General features: G+C 41.8%; 1 protein-coding gene across 2 annotated transcripts in view; it reads right to left on the reverse strand.

Moving 5' to 3' along the window:
* LOC149422208 (dual specificity protein phosphatase 22-B) overlaps positions 1 to 23,532 on the reverse strand; it is a 228,845-nt gene that overhangs the window by 164,994 nt on the left and 40,319 nt on the right. For both annotated transcript variants that reach the window (XM_089633661.1, XM_089633660.1), the window contains exon 2: positions 8,679 to 8,795. In XM_089633661.1, coding sequence (XP_089489787.1) covers positions 8,679 to 8,795 — 117 coding nt within the window. The remainder of the gene's footprint in view (positions 1 to 8,678; positions 8,796 to 23,532) is intronic.

The raw sequence follows: 23,532 nt of genomic DNA on the forward strand, positions 1-23,532 counted from the left end.
TAGACATATAAATAAATATACTGAAAAATTGAAAAATGATATGAAGAAATTATTCTGAATAAACTTTCGTTTCTAAAATACGTGTAAAATTACGGGTATTCAAATTTGGCCCTAGAAGGGGTGGTAGGGGGAGGGTTGAGATATCCGGGAGAGTTCTGTAACCATACATTCCTCGGGGTATTGAATTCTAACTATCATATTTAGGATGTATGACAATCAATACATAATATTCACGTACATATTGTGGAGGAGAAGGGGTGGTTAGGGTTTGAAGGGAGGTTGCGTTATTAAGTCGAAAAAATGAATCAACTTTCACAAAATGATGTGAACTAAATAAAAATAGTTAACATAAATACTAACAAAGTGAAACTTTAATAACATGTGGTGAGGGAACACAGTTCAGATAAACACTTTCCATAACATCATTGGATCTATCCGTACGACGCGTGTACAACGAAACGTTGATTAAAATGGACTTGGCCGTGTTTAGCGACTAGATTTGAATAGCCAGGATCTACCCAGCCTTCCTCTTCCATATATACCTCCCTTCCCTTTTCCCTCCACCTACAATATACTCCAATTAGAGATGCTATAATCCCAACGAACCCCGAACAGTGGGAAGAAGTGCTGGGACGCTTGTGCGGGATATTCACATAAAAAATAAATAACTAAAAAGAAATCTCAACAGAAAATAATACATTTCTGAAAGCATGAATAGTCCCCAGACGACGCTACCATAAATTCAAGTGTGTATTTAATCGGTATTGGGGTTGGTGAACTCCCGTTCAAACTTTCCAACCGAATTAATGGTAAATTATAATCGTTTCGGAACACATTATATCAACTTAAACATTTGTGGAATATTTAGCAGGCAGGTTGGGAAAACAACTCAACCGATTAAAATATTTTGTGGCCAATAAAAATACAGCCAGGAGGTAAATTTATAAAAAATTTAAGTATCGGGAAAATGTTTGTAGTTTGTTTTAAAGCAATTATAAGAAATGGTTATAATTTTTCAGAAATTTATTCAAATTATAATTGTACTAGCTGACGTGTACTTGGCGTTGCTTGACTTTTCTCTACTTTCAATAAATATAATATTCATGTATTATTTCTTCCGGAAGAAATTCTCTAAATGATAGTTAAAACCCTATCAAACTCTGTTGCATAGTTTAGAAGAACTAAGCGCACAAGCAGACAGACGCGGATAGTGACTTTGTTTCATATTATATAGAGATACCAATGTATTTTACTAAAAATTTTATCAGGAAACGGCCTGTAATCCCGTTTTTAGTTCATTTTAATCGGGGATGATACCGAACGTTCCAGCCTATTTCCGAACATTCCACAACATTCCAGAATGTTCCGGGATGTTCTCGAATACTCTTGAATGTTCTGGACTGTTCTAGAAATTTATAGAGGGCGAAACTTCCAGCCCTTATATCTTCAAAAGCACACCCTTTAGGGTAAAAATAGGAACCTTATTTGTGGATGGGAGATAGAGGGCTACCACACCATATAAATCCCTTGATCGTACCGGGACCCGTTTCTGAGTGTTAGCGGCACGCACATTGTACACTTACTTTTATTATATATATAGATTATGTGTGTTAACTAAATAATTATTTTTTAGTACCTACATATAATAACAATGCCTACTGGTTTGGTAATAATTCAAATAACTATATCCTATAATATTCCTTTACGAATCTAATAGGCCAGTGCAATTAGCGCCAAAAAGGGGGTCGCGATCGAAGTAATTCCGGTAGTCCCAATTTTTTTATATGTTATATAAACTGATCCCCTGATGTAAAATCTGAGTTTCCGACCTTGGCGCACCTGTGCTCGCGCCGCCATTTTGAAAAAACTGGTCGAAATCGGGCCAAAATCTAGTTTTTCCCAAATATCTCATTTCCAATGCAAATTTCGGCTAAAGTATCTGAACAAGTATAATAGAACATAAAATAACCTACAACTTTTGTTTAAACAAAATTCTTCTATCTCTAATAGGTACCGAGGTAGAAAGTCGTAAAGATGCGTATATTTTTGAAAAAACGAGTTTTTTGCGCGACTAGGTTTGGTTTTTTATAAATACCTCGTTTCCAGTACAAATTTATGAAAAATTTATTGATAATAATTTTGTAGAAAATAAAATTTCGTTAAAGAAATAGGTATATAATTTATATTTTTTATCTCTATTACGTATCCAAACTCTAATCCACCAAAACCAGGCCAAAAATTGAAACAGAGGTTAGGTGTTTTAAACTTGGCATTCCTTGATTTTATTTATCTTTAACAATTATTGTTCTAAGAACATATACGTTGACAACAATCGTCATGCCTGTGTCAGACCTAGCTATAAATATAGTAGATAGACTATTTCAGCATATCGGTCGCCATACATTCCCAATGGGAAGACCACTAAAATAGGCCAAGCCACTACATTTGTGCTCGCAGCTTGGTCTGACATGCCTATCAACGTAATCACAATATACATTTAAGATTATTAATACAATTAAGATGATAAGGTACATAAAAAAGATAAAAAATTGGTATTTTCGTAAAATTAACATTTATTGACATTCTTTTCTTTATTAGTTAAGTTGTCAGCATAACAAAAAATAAAATTAATGGTAGATCAGTTTAGACAGAAGTACGAGCCCTTGACTATAGTTTCGTACTTCTGGCCCTGAATAGCTTCTTCATCTGTCTTATCACCCAAATTTGTCTCGACTGGGTCATCATATTCCTCGTCATCGTCATCAACGAAGGCTTCTACAGCATTCTCGCAGGAGTTGCCATTGCAATGAATGCAGAGTAGGGAACATTTCAAACCCGACTTTCTGCAGGTGCACTTTCCAACGCAACCTTTTTTACATTGACATGATATGAAGTTCAGCAAGGCCTGAGGTGCAGCTTCCTTCAACATTGTTACTGGAGTAAGTAACCCAACAGCATCCTTTTTCAACCCCCATTCAGTCGGATCCTTATCGTGACCAAGCCAAGTCTGCACTTGCAAGTATGTTCTTGAAGCGTGTTGCTGGACTGCATCTTTAATGGGTAGTCCCACCCACCATCCCTCCCATTGCATGAAACGTTCCACATCCGTCTAAAGTGTCTATATTAAAATCTGCATTATCAAATACGAATTGCACAAAAGCATTATCTTGAATAGGAATTTTCGGATGCAGAATGGCAGACTGTTCAAGTCGAGTTGCCTCTTTGTAAGAACATGAAAATCCAAGGGCTGAAAGCGCATCAATGAGTTTTTTTGAGCCAAATTTTTTGTACATATATGCACCTACACTAGTTAGGAGTGATGAAACGAAAGATCGTGGCCGTGCTGCGGAAATCAGGGCGTGCGATAAGGCAACACATTTCCTTTTCCATCCTTCTGCCTTTCCATGTTTTTTTTGCCTATCACTCTCTCATAAAACTCTGATACTGTATGTGGAATCACCGAGTTCACATCTTGAAGAAATTCATCTGATGGGCTGTAATTTTCCAATGTGTACACTTGTGATCGAATATCTTCTCTAATAATATCTGCAGCAGCTCTTACAATCCGACGACGTTCCTCCACGGGGTTGGAGCTCCTGTCTTGATACCAATGGTTAGTAATTATTTTGTAGCCAGTGTTTTTGAAGCACACTACTGGTGTATTTTCCCCCTCTCAACAAAGAAGATGTCGTCACCGCAGTGGCTCTCAAGTCTCGCTCTGACAGTTTTTATACAAGGCTGAAAGACTCCCTTTATTTTACCCATTAACTGTTCCTGTGTAAACTGACATTCGTCTGAATTGTTGGAAAGAAAATTATAAATGTCTTCCATGGCTCTATCAACATCTTCATTAGAGGGCGGGCCAGGTTTCATTTCAGAAGGAGGTGCGCGGAATAACTTTTTGTAACAAGACGCATGATATCTTGCATCTTGCGCCACCAAGTCAGAGCCTTCAGGCACTAGAGCAATTCGTTCAATCACTTTCTGGGCCCACTCATCACCCCGTTCTCTAGCTGCTCTGATAATCGTCTTATCTACATACAGCTGCTCTACATTATGCACAGGATTACGTCTTGACGCAGGTGACAACTTATTCTGCATTTGAAGATGTTCTTCAGTAATTTTTTCACCACAAATAAAACATTTAATAAATGTTAATTATACGAAAATACAATTTTTTTTTATCTTTTTTATGTACCTTATCATCTTAATTGTATTAATAATTTTAAATGTATATTGTGATTACGTTGATAGGCATGTCAGACCAAGCTGCGAGCACAAATGTAGTGGCTTGGCCTATTTTAGTGGTCTTCCCATTGGGAATGTATGGCGACCGATATGCTGAAATAGTCTATCTACTATATGTATAGCTAGGTCTGACACAGGCATGACGATTGTTGTCAACGTATATGTTCATATAACAATAATTGTTAAAGAAAAATAAAATCAAGGAATGCCAAGTTTAAAACACCTAACCTCTTTTCAATTTTTGGTCTGGTTTTGGTGGATTAGAGTTTGGATACTTAATAGAGATAAAAAATATAAATTATATGCCTATTTCTTTAACGAAATTTTATTTTCTACAAAATTATTATCAATAAATTTTTCACAAAATTGTACTGGAAACGAGGTATTTATAAAAAACCAAACCTACTCGCGCAAAAAACTTGTTTTTTCAAAAATATACGCACCTTTACGACTTTCTACCTCGGTACCTATTAGAGATAGGAGAAATTTGATATCACAAAAGTTGTAGGTTATTTTATGTTCTATTATACTTGTTTAGATATTTTAGCCGAAATTTGCATTAGAAATGAGATATTTGGGAAAAACTAGATTTTGGCCCGATTTCGGCCAATTTTTTCAAAATGGCGGCGCGAGCACAGGTGCGCCAAGGTTGGAAACTCAGATTTTACATCAGGAGATCAGTTTATATAACATATAAAAAAAATTGGGACTACCGGAATTACTTCGATCGCGAATCGCTAATTGCACTGGCCTATAAAGACATGGAGAATTCACATTTCTTTCCCGCAACTACAAAACACTGCAGGTGTAATTATGTAAATTACCTTATTCACTCATAAGAAAAATGCACGTTTATTCCGTCTAATTCTATAATAACTATCTTCTCCACCAGTATAAGAAAAAGGCACGTTTCTTCCGTCTAATTCTATAATAAGACATAGATCTTCTCCACCAGTATAAGAAAGAGGCACGTTTCTTCCGTCTAATTCTATAATAAGACATAGATCTTCTCCACCAGTATAAGAAAGAGGCAAGTTTCTTTCGTCTAATTCTATAATAAGACATAGATCTTCTCCACCAGTATAAGAAAAAGGCACGTTTATTCCGTCTAATTCTATAATAACTATCTTCTCCACCAGTATAAGAAAAAGGCACGTTTCTTCCGTCTAATTCTATAATAAGACATAGATCTTCTCCACCAGTATAAGAAAAAGGCACGTTTCTTCCATGTGATTCAGAAAAAATACACTGTTTTCCTCTGTTATTCTTGTGACCATAAAACATCGCACGTTTTTCGTATAGCTATGAAAAAAATTACGTTCTTCCATAAAACTATAGGAAAAATTGTCCATTTACTTGTCAAGGATTTTATTACATTTTTTTTGTCATAAAAAAATACTAAAAGGAGAATAATATATTTCAAGAAAAGTGATTTTTTTTTAAATCAACTCATGAAAAATAAAAGTTTTTTACTGTTACATTTTTTTATATTTTCGACCTATTTTCGCCAAATCTAGGGCCGCCTATCAGCCAACTTCAAAAAAAATAAATACATGTTTTGGTTTGACTGAGGATTGAACCTTCTCCTTAGGTAATGGAGTCAACTACGCTAACAACTGCGCCAAATATCGATTGGGTAGGACCGACATTTTATTTTATATATTAACTGCTGTAATGTCATCCAATTTCAGAGAAATACATATATGTCCGCACGTGTATGCATGATTTCCACTAAAAGATGATAAAATGCATTGTCATCAACAACGAGTCTATTTGCTGAGTTTCAGCTCGATCGGATGACGGGAAGTGGGTTAATTTCCGCTTCCAATATTCCATTCCATTCATATATTAAATACATTCATTCAAATATTTAAAAATACACAGTTGTTCTCTGTAATAATAAAATACGCTGGCGTTACTGGGGGTTATCCTTAGGAGATAGACTTATATCACTGTGGATTTTTCTGGAGGCCTTTTTAAGATACACAATTCAGTAGTACATTATTTTGATATATCTCATAAGGTTTAGCCAGCGTTAGCAATGTAAGCCGCCCGAAAATATATTTTTACGTCTTGATCATAAAACATCGACTTTTCCCTACTTCCTATAAATATAATATGCGTGTATCATATATGTAAACCTTTTGGAAGAAATTATCTAAATAATACTGAAAACCCTATCAAAATCCGTTGCAAAGTTTAGAAGAACTAAGCGCACAAACAGACAGACGCGGTTAGCGACTTTATTTTATAGTATTTAGAGTTGCACAATTCTTCCAAGTGTGGCGTACAAAAATAGCACGTTTCTTCATTATAACTATGAAAGATTATGTTCTCACATAGAACTATAGGAAGAAACGTGCATAGGATTTTATTTCATCACTTCTTGATCGCAAAAAAATATTACGACGTAAGAGAATAAAATATTTCCTCGCAGCAAGTAATTTTATTACTACATTATGATTATATACCAACACTTGAACTTGCATACTCGGTTCAATTTAAATCAGGTGATAACTACCGTATTTACATCGTTTTCTTCATATTTATTATAATATAATAAGACATATTTTTTATTATAACATCAAAAAATATGATCAGAGAATAAGTAAATTCAGATACATATTCGGTTGAGTAGGGAAAAGTCGTAAATTCCGGGAGAAATCCATGGGAAATGAGTTTTAGATTTATACGCAGTATTAAGTCAATAATCCGGTTGAATTATACCAAAATATGGAATAAGAATTCATGGCAATGTGAGACGCGTAAGAATATTTTATACTAAAAATAAGAAAAATATATATTTTTATTGCGAACAGTAATATACTACAAAACATTTTATATACCTAAATAATATATCTACCTACGAAGGTTACACACAGTAAAAGAACAAAAAATGGTAAATGAATACAGAAATTACAATTATAGATTTTTTTTTACATTTTTACAAGAATATGCATAATAGATATAATATAATATATATATATATGTATAATAGATATTGATTATATTCGTAGTCCTCCTCACTGGGAGATCCTGTGTTGAGAGGGACTAGGTTTTGGAAGTTTTCAAGACTTCTATGGTTTGGCTTCATGTTTTGGGTAAGGTTTTCCAGAAAATTCTTCGACGATGTTTTAAATATGATAGTAAGTTCTTTATCCGGTAGTTCCTTAAGCCAAGATTATGTCCTTAATGTAGTTATGTTTTGTTTGGTACTAGGTGGAAGTTTGTTATATACCTTCACTGTAAAAAATCAGAGCTTCTTTGTCCAAAGGTAGAGTTACACTTTGGTATAATTAGTATCTCTGTTTGTTTTCATATCGTTCTTACGGTGTTGTATGGTTATGATGACATAATAATTATTTCTAAGTTTATTTTTCGGTATGGAAAACTAGCAGTATGGCCGGTATGCTATACATGCCGATATGCTTCTGTCTTTTCAATCCCGACCGACGATTCTATGAAGTTTCCGTCGAAAATAACAAGTAGATAATTAATTCAATTATTAACTAATTAAGTTTTACTTCTACCGTCAGACATCTAAAAATTAGTAAAATAATTATCCTGCTGGAAAGGTTTTATTACCTAGGGTAATATTTATTCTTAAACAAGCTGAGTTTACAAGTTTGAACTTTACACAGAGGTTTTTAAAATCAGATGCACACAGCAATATTCCTATTTTTTTAATGTCAAGTGTGCAAAATTTCACAGAGAAGTATCGTAATTCTGATTTAAGTGTTGAAAAAGAGTATGGGGTGGTTTTTTGAAATCTCATATAGACAGTAAGGACGGGTTGTTTCGGAGAATTTGAACAATTCTTCAAATTTCAAAGTTAATTTTCAGGTTCTGTGAAAGATTTTTTCAAGATCTGTTTTTATTTTAGTTCTCTCAAGCAACTACCCTATGCTGATATAATAACAGAACTTGAATAGGACTTTCACAGAACCCGGAAATCAACATTGAAATTTGATGAATTGTTCAAATCCTCCGAAACAACCCGTCCTAACAGTCCTCTTATTTTGAAAGTCAAGTGTGCAAATTTTCATCAATCTCGGAATAATCTCTCTAGAGTTTTATAAAAATCAAATCCAGACATTCTTTATATATATAAGAGTGTTTATTTTGCACACATTTAGTTTAAAACAAAGGCCACTGTATATATCTGATTTCGAAACACACAGAGCCAGGGCAACGCCGGGGACTTCAGCTAGTCTTTACATAAATAGGTAGATGTTACCACACGAGAATACGATTAAAGATCACTCAAATGAGATACGACTACATGAATGGTACAACAGCTTTGAGTGCATTTTTTTAGCGACTTTCGATACCAATCAAAAAGAAGGAAACAAAACACTTTAAATGAAAGGAAGACAATTATTAGAAGAAATTGCAAGTTATCAGATGAATTTTTAAAAAGAGTCGCTTACGGAATGTAATCTCCTGGCTGCGTCGTGAATAGCCAGGATGTGCGTGATCCTGAATCGGTCCAGCTGAGCGGGGTCCTTGGAGTCTCGATAGTTTCCCACGTACAGACCTGGCAGGACCTGAGAACAACAAAACATAATATCTTATTTTAATACACTATCATCCAAGTCTTGTAGAATATTCCGTCTAGGCCACAATAAGAAATCAATATCAATCACCGTACATTAATAAAACCCGAAACTTTCCATATTCCTTTCCAAAGAACTAACTTTACCTTCCCCAAACCTCTTGTGCGAATGTTTTGACTATGTAACATCCGCTGTAGTGGCCAATTTCTGGAAATATATAGTCTATTGTTTTTTTTTTGTTGTTTTACATACTAGCAGCCTCACTAATAATCGTGTTTTAAATTTTACACAACTAAAAAAAAACATTTATGCATCGTACTTCGTTTTTTTATGTTAACCGTCTCTCTGTCTTGTCTGTATTGCCAATTTATTAAAATCTCGTTAAAAACGTGACAGCATGCCATTCCTAATAAATTATTAGTACTTTCATAATATATCGGAACACGCGCCTATACAGCTGAGTTTATCTTGTTATTATATAATGACTGATATTAGAATTTTAATGAACACGTGTTCCGACATCGTCATAACACATTCGTGTTTTACTGATAGTTTATTAGGAAATCTGTCCATTCATTCGTTAAAAGCCGGCAGTCTCGTTTTTAACAGGAATACGAATAATTTTAAGATACTTAGCAATATGAGGTTCATTCACATGCGATTGAAAGAATCCAAAATAAATTATTAAGATATGTAAATTTTAAAATGGGCATTCCAAGAGAAAACCTAAATTACGATAACGTACTTTATTCATTAAGTTTAATAAAAGTATCTGATCGCAGAATTATTTCCGATTTAACCTGTTTGTATAAAATCATTAATTCAATGTTTGATACCCCTGATTTATTATATGTAATCTCTTTTCATACTCCAAGCAGGTCGGTTACAAGACAGTACCTACCATATTATTGTAGCAATTCGATATCAACGTCCCAATATCACACTCCTATGCGACGGATTCAACAGCTAGGAAACAAATACTTCGATGTCGTTGATATGTTTCTACGGTTTGCAAGAATATAACTTGATATGTAATGATTATAATAACACTCTGGATATAGTTTTATGTAATGCCAAGGATCTTGTAAAGTGTGTTGAGAAATGTCATGACCCTATTACAAACGAGGATAAGCACCACCCTGCTTTGTCTATAAGTATTAGTGAGGCTCACTCAGGTGTTTCAAGTTCATGTCTAAACCCAAGTCCAATAGAAGTTCCCTCCTATCACGGAGCTAGAACCATAAACGCATGGAGATTCAACAAAGGAAATTTCCACTTATTATATGAATTGCTTTCTAAATGCTCATGGCAACCGGTCTGCCAAAGTTCAACAGACATAAATGCATTATGTACAAATTTTTACAATTCAATTTACAATATATTCGACAAGTGTATACCCATTTCCACACCTCGCACTACGACACACAGAGTATATCCTAAGTGGTACACAAATAGTATCATTTCAAATATTAAAATTAAACATATTTTTCATAAGCAATGGAAAAAAACACGTCACAACTTGGACTATGCTAATTTTTCAGCCTATCGCTCCATCGTAAAACATGAAATCAGTGAAGCTTTTAAAAATCATTTAACTTCAATGGAAGAAAAATTATCTATCGATCCCAAACAGTTTTGGAAGTACATTAAGGATCTAAAAAAATCCAACAACTCATTTAAGTCTATGATTCTTGACGGAGAGGAATTGACTACTGATGATAAAATCGCTAATAGTTTTGCAACCTTTTTTTCATCTGTTTACAAAAATGTCCAACCAACTCTCAATATTGACTCTACCCTTCACACTGTACAGATTGGGCCCTCATTCGACCTGGTCAGTATTTCAGAAAAAGATGTTAAGGAGGCACTCTCAAATTTAAAGAAACCTCACTCCATCGGTCCTGACAATATTCCAACATTTATACTAAAGGGTTGTTCCGACCTTTTAATACCACCATTATGTCATCTCTTCAATGTATGCCTAAAAAACGGGATTCTCCCAGACATCTGGAGATTAACTAAAATAACCCCTATCTACAAGAAGGGAGACAAACGCGATATCCGGAATTATCGACCAGTTGCCGTTCTATGTTCCATCATGAAAATATTCGAGAAAATCCTACATAAATATATACTTAATCACGTTAATCCAATTCTTGATGACCGTCAATATGGTTTTAGACCCCAGATGTCAGTAACATCAAACCTCTTATGCATCTCAGATTTCTTATCACAAACTCTCGACAATCGGGGACAGGTGGATGTTGCTTATTTCGACCTGGAAAAAGCATTCGACAAGGTTGACATCGACATTCTTCTAAATAAGCTAGCTTCATTTGGTTTTTCCAAAAGACTACTCTGTTTTTTTGCTTCATATTTTCGAAATCGTAGACAGTTTGTTTATTATAATGGTTCCAGTTCTTTGGAATTCATAGTTTTTTCTGGAGTTCCTCAGGGGTCCATCCTTGGACCACTTCTGTTTCTGATTTTTATTAACGATATTGGTTCAGTCATCACACATTCGCTGTATTTACTATTTGCAGATGACTTGAAACTATATCGCTCAATAAAAAATCATCTTGACTGTATTCTCCTTCAATGTGATATTGACTGCGTCTCAAACTGGGCCAAAAGAAATGGCTTGAACTTCAGTACACCCAAGTGCAATATCGTCTCGTATACAAGATCAAAGAAACCGCATGTATTTGTAGGGGGCAACCCTACCTTTCTGTGACAACCCTGGAGGTCTTGCACACGGCCCCAACCACCACGTGACTGCGACGACAGCGCCGCCAGGAGGAGAGAACGCGCAGCGTACCACGCCGCCAGAAGCCACGTACCCGTCCCGCGGTCAACAGTTTACTTAACTTAACTTGGCGCTCAGAGCTTCTCCTGAGACGTAAATAAATCGATCGATAATCATTTGTGTTTTCCTTCAAATACCCTCTGATTCCTTCTCCCGACGATCCCGCTATAGACATTCAATCCCACATTGGTGACCTTCCGACAGTGAACACGCGATCTAGTGAAGTGTAATCATCTGAACTTTCCTCCTGGCGCATTCCCGAGTGCCAAAGAGACGATCACTGCGTCAGGAGTATCAGACGAACATTTACATCAGTTGTTTATTGATTAAGTGAGTGATTTTGTGCAGCAAAAAGATGACGCAACAAGGCGGCAGCGTGCCGCCTGAGCCGACATATCCCCTCACCCCCGCACCGACCGCCACGGCCGCATCTAAACCCACGCCCGCACCTACCGCCGCGCCGGAAGTGGATCGCGTGGCGGTTCGCATCCCGCCTTTTTGCCCAACGGATCCGGAACTGTGGTTCGCGATGGTAGAGCGCAGTTTCGAGGCGGCAAGGGTGACTGTAGATGCCTCCAAGTTCGGTTTCGTCCTGGGAGCCCTAGATCCAGCTTACGCCCAGGAAGTGCGAGACATAATAGTGGCACCACCGGATGTCGGAGCCTACGCTTTGCTCAAGAGTGAGCTCATTAAACGCCTCAGTGTCACGCAAGAACAGAAGACGAGGAGACTCCTGGAGCACGAGGAACGAGGAGATCGAAGGCCGTCCCAGTTCCTCCGGCACCTGCGCACCCTCGCCGGCAATACAGTGTCTGACGAAGTATTGAGGACTTTGAAGGTTACACCCGCCCTGTCCCACCCCGGTATAGGTGACTTATGGTCACCCCTTCGGAGTTCTCGCATGAATCTAATTTTTGAATAAACGGCTCTACAAAGTATATAAATGAAGCTAGACCTTCAATGTCCCCGCATACGGTGTTAGGAAGCGGTATGCGAGCGCTTACAGGTATTAATCCAAGGACAACACAGAACAATGAGCATCAAACAATCAAGTAACAAGTGTCAGGCAAATAGTTGGTGGAGGGAACCCACACTCCAGTACCTGTAAGCACAAAAAAGAACAAAGTGAAATAATAGAGTGACGGGGGAGTTTCGCCGAGCCACGTCTGGCAGTCCTGTTGAGAGATTGGTGGTGGTTGGGGTGACTGGTGCAGGTCAGGACTTCCACACCCCTTAGCCGACCACCCGGTGGTGCCCTGAAGATAAGTATGGGAAAAAGAGGGATAAACCCTAAAGAACCTAGGGGAAAGAAGCGTCAGGAGGTCGGAGGCAGGGTGGAGGTTACCCCAATCCGCACAGTCACCCCTCTGACCACCAACGCTCCTCAGGGGTGGCGCAGGTGATTGGCGGAGTCCCCCGGTAAAAAAAAAGGAAATAAAAGAAGCTCCAGCAAGGTATGCGGGGACGAGGCCCGTTGTCCAACCCCTATTGGGGAGAAGTAAACAATACAAGACAAACAACGGAGTTCAGTTCTAGCCTGTAAACTCGTTGCCGTTACTGAAAAAAGAAAAAAAAATACATATAAAAGAAGAGAAAAGAAAAGAGAAAAGGAAAACAATAAACAATCCAAAAGTGCCAAAAAAAACAAAGTTGAAAGTGTAAAAATAAAATCTGCATAGTCTGTAAAGAGGACAGCATGTGAAGTATAAGATAACAAAAAAGTAAAACATAAGAAAAGAAAACTGAAAATAAGAAGAAAAATAAGAGACAAGTTATTTAAAAGAAATGTAAGCGAAAGAAAAATCATCTGCAGCAGCTGGTACAGTAAGGAAAGAAAAATAATAAAAATAAGAAGAACAGAATAGCATAAACAATAATCGGAGATTTGTAAAAGAATTAGTCATGGAGCAGGAGCAATACACCAGGGGTTCTCAGTTATCACGCTAGTCAGCGACTCTAAGCTCAGACCATCTCTCAACCCAGATCCTAGTAAACTTCCTCAGACATTCGAAATTAACTCTGTTAGAAACAAGATCGGTGTTCCACACCGGTCTAATGGGGACATTCAGACCGTCTATCATTTCGTCTCTGGCATCCTTCAAGATCTCACAGTGCCACAGAATGTGCTCGGCCGACTGGTAAGTATTGCCACAAGCGCAATTGGGATGGGTAGACAGGGCAAGGCTGTGAAGCCTCCCCCTGAATTCCCCATGTCCTGAGAGGAGCTGCGTCATGTGATGGTCCAGTTTGAGGAAGGCCCCTTCCATTCTGAGTTTAACTGATGGGAAGAAGGAAAAGGTCCATCTTCCCATGCTCGACCTATCCCAACGGACCTGCCACTCTTTAAGCGAAAGGTCCCTCATCGTCCGAAGCAGTCCAGGGAGAGTTCCCGGTCCACCTGGTGTCAGAACGACACCAAGATGGGTTGCCGGGGATCCTCTGGAAAGTCTCTGCTTGGTTAAGACTTCCCTAATCTCCAGATCGATTGGCAAAATGCCGGCCAAAACTGGCAAAGCGTCCGAAGCAACAGTACGGTATGCGCCAGATAGTGCCAGCAAAGAAGTTCGCTGGCCCCTAGTAAGAGCGAGGAGTATAAGGCAGTTATCCAGGCGGTGCTCCCAAACAGAGGCAGCATACGAAACTTGCGCAACGTATACGCCCCTGTACAGAGCACGTAGTGCCGGACTGCGTAGTCCCCATTCAGCGGTGGAGAGTCTCCTCAGCTTTAGGAACAGCGCCTGAGCCTTGCTTGAAACATCTTTAACATGAGCCAGAAATGAGGACGATCGATCGAGTGTTACACCTAGGTACTTGACCGTGTCTGCAAATTTGATGTTGGTGTCTCCCATCCGGATGGTAGGGTTTCTTGTTCTACTGAGAGAGCCCTTCATCAGGAGACCTTTTGTCTTGTGGGGAGCGAAGGTCATCTTATTCCTCTCCCCCCATTTAAGGAGGGTGTTCAAACCATCACCAGCCTTTTCTTCAATTTCCTTTCTGCTGTTCCCCGAGACAAGATACATTTTATCATCCGCGTAGTCGATCATGATACATCCTTCAGGCAAGGGTAACCTAGAGGAGTCGTCAAAGTCAATATTCCAAAATTCAGGTCCCAGAACGGAGCCCTGGGGACAGCCCATATTTACTTCGCGTTCTATAGTAAAATCACCATGGGATATCGAGACAGTTCGTCCCGATAGGTAGTTGTCAACCGATTTAAACAGGCGTTTTGGACAATTCCTACTTTTAACCTTTGTGCGTATCATGTCCCACCACGCGAAGTCGAAGGCACCAGTTATATCTAAGAAGATTGCTACAACATACCTCTTTGTGCAGACCTTCACCCAGTTAAGCGCAAACGAAATGGCGTGCACAGTGGATTTACCCGGGACGAAACCAAATTGAAGTTCACTGGGCGGTGATAGTGTACTGCGAAGACGCTGCCGAATAAGTAATTCCAGGATCTTACCGAGGACTGGGAGCAAGGTTATCGGGCGATAAGCCTTTACATCGGTGAGTGGTTTGCCGTTCCCTTTAGGTATAATCCTGAGCACGCCCCTCTTCCATTCAGAAGGGAAAATTCCTCTTCTCAGGCACGATTCCATCACTTGAAAGAGCTCCTCTTTAGCGTGGACCCAGACATGCTTCACTATTTCGCCGTTGAGTCTGTCATGCCCTGGTGCCTTCTTTGGACCCAAACCCTTAATTATAGCACCTATTTCAGCTCTAGTGACGGGAGTGATTCTATCCTCTTGGGCGAGGTCTCTAGGTGGAAGCCGTGCTAGATTTCTAATCTGTTTTTGGTGGTCACTTTCCCCAATTACTGACTCTACAGGGACTAACTTGCCCAAAAGTGTGTTGAGAGTAGAGGCCACGTCCACAGTCTCAGCGTCCCTCCCATCAATATTCCCAATTAAACTTGACAAAAACCGATCCGATCCCTTGCCGGATTTTTCAATTGCGCTGTGGATTTCCCACGGGTTGGCGTTGCCCACATCTTTAACCCAATTATGCCAGGCAGCTCGTTTCGCAAGGAGAACCGCATGTTTGAAAGTTGCCCTGGATCTCCTGAGAGCGGCCTGAAGGGCAGCTGTCTCCTCCTCCGTACAGCTTCCCCTCCTGGACAGTCCCAAGGCCCTATAGGCTCCTTTGTAGGCCCCCTTTAGCGAAGTCAGCTCAGGTGACCACCACGGCGTTCTAATTTTCGTCTTTGGGTTTGATCTGCCCAGAGAAGAATCAGCCGCAGATACAACGGCAGAATTGAAAAAGTTCCCCAAATTGTCCGGATCATTAGCTGCTACGTGATGAAAATCCCTTAATGTATCTCGTAGCGCCTCCCCAAAGTTATCCCAATTCGCCCTGGAGGTGTTGAAATTCCAGGAGGATCTCGGAGTTTCAGTTTTCTTAACACCTATTGTAAATGTGATTAATCTATGATCCGAAACTATTGCGCATTCATGGACTCTCCATTTAGATATCCTGGCCGCAACTGATCCAGAGCAAAGAGTTAGATCAATGTTGCTCTCTCCTAGTGTGTTTGAAAAGGTAAAGAACGAACTCTGTTCGTTAACGATACAAAGGCCTTGCGCAGCAATCAGGTCTTCGACGGCGTCAGTCCGTGATCGTACTGAATGGGTTTTATTATTGTCAAACCAAAGAGGAGAGCGAGCGTTAAAGTCCCCTCCGATAACTACGTTACGACCTTTAAGCGCGTTTAGGGCGCGCGTCAGACTCAGGATATGTGGTCCTACCGGGTTCCCCCATTTAAAATAGACTGAGATCAGATAGATCTCAGTATCAGCAAACTTAATACATACACAGGTTTGGTACTCATTAGACAGCCCAGCCAGAAGGAGGGGGCTGATCAATGATGTATTGACCAGAACACCCGCCCCTGGGGATGAGCCGACTTCGAGTACCGCTCCCGGAAATTCAATTGGTGTCTTACCTTCCCGGGTGTACTGCTCCTGAATAAGCAAAATGTCAATGTTGAGGTCAGACATGACCCGCTGAGCGTCCAGGGTGGCCAATCGGGATCGCTGCAAGTTAATCTGACCTAGGGAGAGTAAATTATGCGGAGCCATAATCGGTCATACGGACTTGGGCGTTTATGGCGGCCAGGTGGGCAGGACAGTCCCTGTCTCCCGTTGGATGGTCGGCACTCTTCTTAAATCGGGTGCAGGTAGCGCAGACAGCGGGGAGTGCCTTCCTGGGGCAATCCTCATGATTGTGTCCCACAGCGGCGCAGTGGCGACAGGTTTCTTTCTCCTGGGAGCAGGACTTACTAATATGACCATACTGTTGACACTTGAAGCATCTGGTCGCACCTGTATAATCGCGAGTGCGGCAGGCGTTCCACCCAAGGAAGCACATTCCGCTGTCTAGTAACACCTTACGGGCAGCTGGATGACATGTCACCACCATGTTCATGGTAGGAGTGTCGCGCTTGCCAAACAGCGAGACTCGCCGCATAGTCCGAAGGTGATCTTCCAAAGACAATGTGGTCTGGCCAGATAAATTATTGGAGAAAATCTCAGTGAATAATTCCTGATCTGCGGATTGATCGCCCTTTGGCACGTTGTAAATCACTATTTTTGGAAGACGGCCCAAGGGATTGATCATCTTCAGGCCATTTGCAGTAAGTCTCGCTTCGGCTTTCTTTATATTCTCCAGATCCTTGGAGTCCTTGGCTTGAAAGGCCATTCCCGCTCCTTTGATTTTCCTAGATCGGACTATTTGGAAATCATCCTTCTTGGGGTTAAGGATTTTCTCCAACGCTTTCTGAGTTTGCTCCGAGGTTTTTCCCTCAGGAGCCTCAGGGTAAACCAAAATTGTAAGTGGCTTTTTAGGAATCGGACGCTCGAACCCATTAATAACTATTTTTTTAGATGCAGGCAGGGACGAAGCAGCCCTGGCGTAGGATAAGGTTTCCTTCGGAAAGGGAGCAGTGGTTGTCGACGGGCGAGTCAGGAGTGCTTGATCCAGTTTTGATGCCATAGCAGATTGGGCATTAAGCATCTCATCTATGGTGGAGCTTCGCGTAGTAAGAGTGTTTAACTCAAGCATTAGTCGGGTGATATCCGACATGAGGTCATCGAGAGTTGTGTTCAGGATACTTTTGTCGGCCTTGTTGAGTTTATTTGTTCCGTCCATCAGGATGCAGCGAATTTTTTGGCATTTAGCCAGAGCAGGGATGGCTTTGTGCTCCTGGTTGTCGGGAGAGTCACTATATCTAACCCTTTTTTTGTTTTCAGCGTTGGGTGACGCGGCAACGGTGATGGAGACCATTTCGTGTGATTCTGGTATAGGTGCAGAACGGTTAGTATCTTCATGGTCTGAAGAGTCAGCAAAATCCGACTCACCAGGCGTGGAGGCATCTTGGTCTTTGGACGTTGTTTTCCTTTTTGGTCTCCTTTTGCCTTTGGAGGGACCTGCAGGAGCTCTGGCGCCCAAAATATCCGCCTGAAGGCTAATCATACGGGCTAAAAGAGCACTTTCCCGCGTACTGGATGGTCCGGCACGTCTGCCAGTGGCACCACCGGTTTCGCCAGGCGAAACTACGTCGGAATCCATTTTTCCCAAAAAAATGGGGAAAATGAAAAATTTACCCCACTTTTTGAAAATTTCCCCAAAAATGGGGAAAAAAAATGCGGAAAATTTTTAACCTAAACTGTTGTCAAATTTCAAAAAAAGTTAAAATTGACAAAGTTACGCGTTTACCCAATGAATTTTAACAATTACCCAATTTTTAGTAATTAATTTTATATCTTTTCAGTAGTCCTCCCCAATGTATTTAATAAAACTGCAAAAATTTAATGTTTTCAAAATCCACTTATTAGTCCTCCACTGTGAATGGATTATCTAAATAAATAAAAAAATGTTCAAACGGATATGGCACTTCCCTGAGATTTAAAAATTTTGGACTTAACCATATTAATTTTCAAAAAAAGTTGCAAAATTAACCGTTGTTGCCAAATGAAGGGTCAGTCCTCCAAGCAGTTCGCACAAGTTCTTTCGTCACTTCACAGAAATTATCGTAGAATATTCTAGAGAATTGACCACGTGTTGGACTTTAAAACGGTTATAAAACCAAAAGTATGGCACTTACAAAAAAACCGCGACGATCACTCGACGCAGAAAGAAATTCTGCGTCTGATACAGTATGTGTCGTCGAGATTCACTGCGAAATACGGCCGTAAGTAGTATTTCAATGAGGAACACCGCGGTATAAATTTGAAATCACTATAAAAAACTCAAAGTAGTGTCAATTTCACCGGAACTTTTTGTTAAACGATGCGGAAGTAAACTTTCTACCCTGTATCGATAATGGATACCGGGGAAGTGGTGAGAACCACCAATATGGCGGATTGTTAAATTTAAACACTTATATGCTATCAAACACTAGGAAAAAAGAACAACACAGGAAAAAAAATATTACAGGCGGAAAGCCCGTAAAAAAATACACCTGGTGGCGCTAAAAGGTTTGTAAGAATTTTGACCGGAACTGATATAGAGAATATTAATTGCGGAGCAAAATTGTAACACGTTCTAACCGCGGAGGCTAGAACTGAACTGATGAGGACTATGAGGACTCTGTGGATGGGCCGACTACCTCACAGCACACGGGTGGTCCTCGCCACACAACAGGACACCCCGCTGGATAAAATGGCTAACCTCGCCGATGCCATCGACGACCTTGCGACAATGCCCTCTGCCAGCGAAGTTTTCTCTCCAAGAGCGATCACGGAGGCAAATTTAATGGATGCGATTGCCGAACTGCGCGGGAAAATCGCCGCCCTCGAAGTCAGGGATCGTCAACCCAGGGATATGAGCCCAGTTCGCCGCGATAACCGCTCTAGGTCACGACTTTTCCATAGCCGCAGTCGTGCCAGGGGTACGCAACCATCGGACGTATGCTGGTACCATGCAACGTTTGAAGCTAATGCCCAACGGTGCCGGGAGCCCTGTAAATACGCACAGGGAAACGCCCAGGGCTACAACTGATGGCGACCAGTACCTGCAGCCCACCGAAATTAAGTCGCCTTTTCGTCACAGACCGGGTAACACGCACACAATTCCTCGTGGACACGGGCGCGGACCTGTGCGTATACCCACGGACCTTAGTACGAGGACGACCTCCTAAACAATCTTACGAGCTGGCAGCCGCGAACGGAAGCACCATCGCCACTTACGGAAACCTGACACTTACCCTCAATTTGGGGCTTAGACGTGACTTCACCTGGAGTTTCGTCATCGCTGATGTCTCCAAGCCTATCATCGGTGTGGACTTCTTGGCAAAATTCAACTTGCTGGTTGACGTCCGCAACGGAAAACTACTCGATCAAGTGACGAACCTGACCACGACAGGGACCAGGAGCAACGACAACACTCCTTCCATAAAGATAGTTACAGGTACGTCACCCTACCACATTCTGTTGCAACGATTTCCTGACCTGACGCGCCCGGACGGTACCAGGAGGGATGTTCGACACGAGACTAGGCACCACATCAGAACCACTCCAGGACCTCCAGTAAGCGAACGACCACGCCGCCTTGCCCCCGACAGGTTGAAGCTGGCCAAAAAAGAGTTTGAGACAATGGTATACCTTGGAATAGCTCGTCCTTCTGAGAGTTGTTGGGCATCGCCTCTACACATGGTACCCAAGAAAGACGACCAATGGCGACCGTGCGGAGATTATCGGAGCCTGAACGCCAGGACTATTCCAGACCGCTACCCTGTTCGCCACATTCAGGATTTTGCTCAGTCGTTGAGCGGCACTCTAATATTCTCCACCATCGACCTCGTGAGAGCGTACAACCAAATTCCAGTGGCACAGGAAGATATCCCGAAAACGGCCATATCCACACCGTTTGGCCTGTTTGAGTTCCCCATGATGTCCTTCGGCCTCCGCAACGCAGCCCAAACCTTCCAACGTTTCATCGACGAAGTCACGCGTGGACTCGACTTCTGCTACGCCTACATTGATGACATCCTCATAGCCTCATCATCAGAAGAGGAACACATGGCACACCTCGAAGTATTATTCCAACGCTTACAGGAATACGGTGTTGTCATCAACGTCGCAAAATGCCACTTCGGTGTACACGAGGTCAAGTTCCTGGGGTACTTGGTGTCCAGCAAGGGTACCACACCCCTTCCCGAGAAGGTGGAAGCGATCAGGAGCTACAACCGACCCCAAACAATCAAAGATCTTCGACGCTTTCTGGGAGCACTAAATTTCTACAGGAGATTTCTGCCCCACGCTGCAGAGGACCAGTCACCACTCAACGACTTCCTACAAGGGAACCTAAAAAGCAAACAACCCGTTCCCTGGACACCGAAGACCATAGAAGCTTTTGACAAATGCAAAGAAGCCCTTGCTCAGGCAACTTTAATCGCCCACCCAAAGTGCGAAGCTCCTCTATCCATCATTAGCGACGCTTCTGACACCACAGCTGGAGCCGCACTTCAGCAGCGCGTCAACGGAAACTGGGAGCCACTTGGATTTTTCTCGAAGAAATTCAGCCCAGCCGAACGAAAATATGGAGCGTACGACAGAGAACTTCTTGCCATATACCTTGCCGTCAAACACTTCAAGCACATGGTAGAAGGCAGGATGTTTACGATCTTTACGGATCACAAACCAATCACTTTTGCCTTCCAGCAGAAAGCTGAAAAATGCTCGCCAAGGCAATTCCGACATCTGGACTACATCAGCCAGTTTACAACCGACATACGTCACGTGGCAGGCAAGGATAACATCGTCGCAGATGCCCTCTCCAGAGTCGAAGCAATCGATACTCCTCTGGACTACGCAGCGCTGGCAGCGGACCAAGTTAACGACGCAGAATTAGAGAATTGCCTTCAGGAAGGATCCAACCTGCAGCTCAAGAAGGTGCGCATCCCCGGTACCGATGCAGATCTCTACTGTGACGTCTCCACAACAACAGTCAGACCCTTTGTCACGAAAAAGTTTCGACCGGCAGCATTCAATGCGGTTCATCAACTGGCTCACCCAGGCATCAGGGCAACGACCAAACTCATGACTCAACGTTATGTCTGGCCAGCCATCAAAGCCGACACCACGAATTGGGCACGTAACTGTCTCCAGTGCCAGCGGAGCAAGGTGTCGAGACACGTATCAGCACCTCTTGGAGATTTCCCCACAACCGCATCCAGATTCGAGCATGTCCACGTGGACATCGTCATCATGCCCATGTCAGAGGGATGTCGATATTGTCTGACATGCGTAGACAGATTCACCAGGTGGCCGGAGGCATTCCCCATCAAGGACCAAGAGGCAGAGACAGTAGCACGCGCATTTTACGAAGGATGGATAACCAGATTTGGCACACCACTCCGCATCACGACCGACCAAGGCAGACAGTTTGAGTCGAAGCTGTTCAGGCAATTAAATTACTTGGCAGGAACGACCCAAATACGCACTACCGCGTACCACCCGGCAGCAAACGGTATGGTGGAGCGATTACACCGCCAGCTGAAGGCAGCGATCAAATGCCATCAGAGTAACCGCTGGACACAAGTACTTCCAACTGTCTTAATGGGCATCAGAGCAGCCTGGAGAGACGATCTCGCGACCTCGTCAGCCGAACTGGTATATGGTAAACCACTTCGCCTACCAGGAGAATTTCTGGTTGCACGTCCATCATCAGCACCCGAAGTCGACACCGGCAACTTTCTCAAGGAACTGAGACAGCATTTCGACGATTTAAGGCCAGTAGAAGGCACTCGCCATGGTGAAAAGCGACAATTCATCTTTAAGGACCTACCAACAGCAACTCACGTCTTCCTGAGAGACGACACGGTAAAAAGTCCACTCCAACTACCGTACAGTGGTCCGCACGAAGTCATTCGCCGCAGTGAACGCACGTATACGATTCGTGTTAAAGGCAGAGAAGTCACCGTGACTATCGACCGACTAAAACCAGCCTACATTACCTCCGAACCGACAGAAATGGCAGCAACAACGACAAACACAACAAACACCACACCCAACACCTTTGAGAAAACTGATCAAACTCACACCACAACACGCTCAGGCCGACGTGTGCGATTCCCGGATCGACTCGACAAGTGACAAGATTTTTTTTTGGGATAATTTTATTTGTTATTTTTTCTTACAGATCACTAACCAACGATTGGTTACCCCTGTATTGAAATTATTATCAACAACACGGGTACAAGCCACATTCCGATAAGCGCTGACGCCAGGAATTTCAAAACATTCTCTAGAACAATGGACGGCATGACATCATGCTGATAACGGCTTACATAAACAAAACATTCATAGCGCATTTCGCAGAATCCCTTCATATACACGAGTATAACGAAAAGCAGATTTAGCAAAAATCGCTTCTGCCGACAAATTCGCTGAGTAGGTACCTTAGGCTGTACTATATAGTTTGCATTAGTCAAACAATCTTCAGTTCGAAAATAACCAACAATGGGTTCACAACAGACCAAGGAAGAGATCTTTGTCACCCAAGATGGGAATACGACCGTACAGCACTTCTCGCTTTCTACACTCGTCATACTCTGCATCTTGGTAACCGCCGGCATAGTATACCTCACGTGGAGATGGTGCCGCAATAGGATTAGAAGACAAATCCTGAAAGAAGGCGCACCAAACAACCCGATTCAACAATAACCGTGTCTGATCGACTTCAACGCCCTACTTCGAAGGTATCGCAGCTGCGTCTTCAATCTTCAATCTTCAATCTTCAATCTCAAGCCGACTCAGCTACTGGGGGCGGAGTACTGTAGGGGGCAACCCTACCTTTCTGTGACAACCCTGGAGGTCTTGCACACGGCCCCAACCACCACGTGACTGCGACGACAGCGCCGCCAGGAGGAGAGAACGCGCAGCGTACCACGCCGCCAGAAGCCACGTACCCGTCCCGCGG

This window comes from Hesperophylax consimilis, chromosome 7 (genome assembly GCF_061612785.1).
Source record: "Hesperophylax consimilis isolate HC1 chromosome 7, BYU_Hcon_1.0, whole genome shotgun sequence".
NCBI lineage: Eukaryota > Metazoa > Arthropoda > Insecta > Trichoptera > Limnephilidae > Hesperophylax > Hesperophylax consimilis.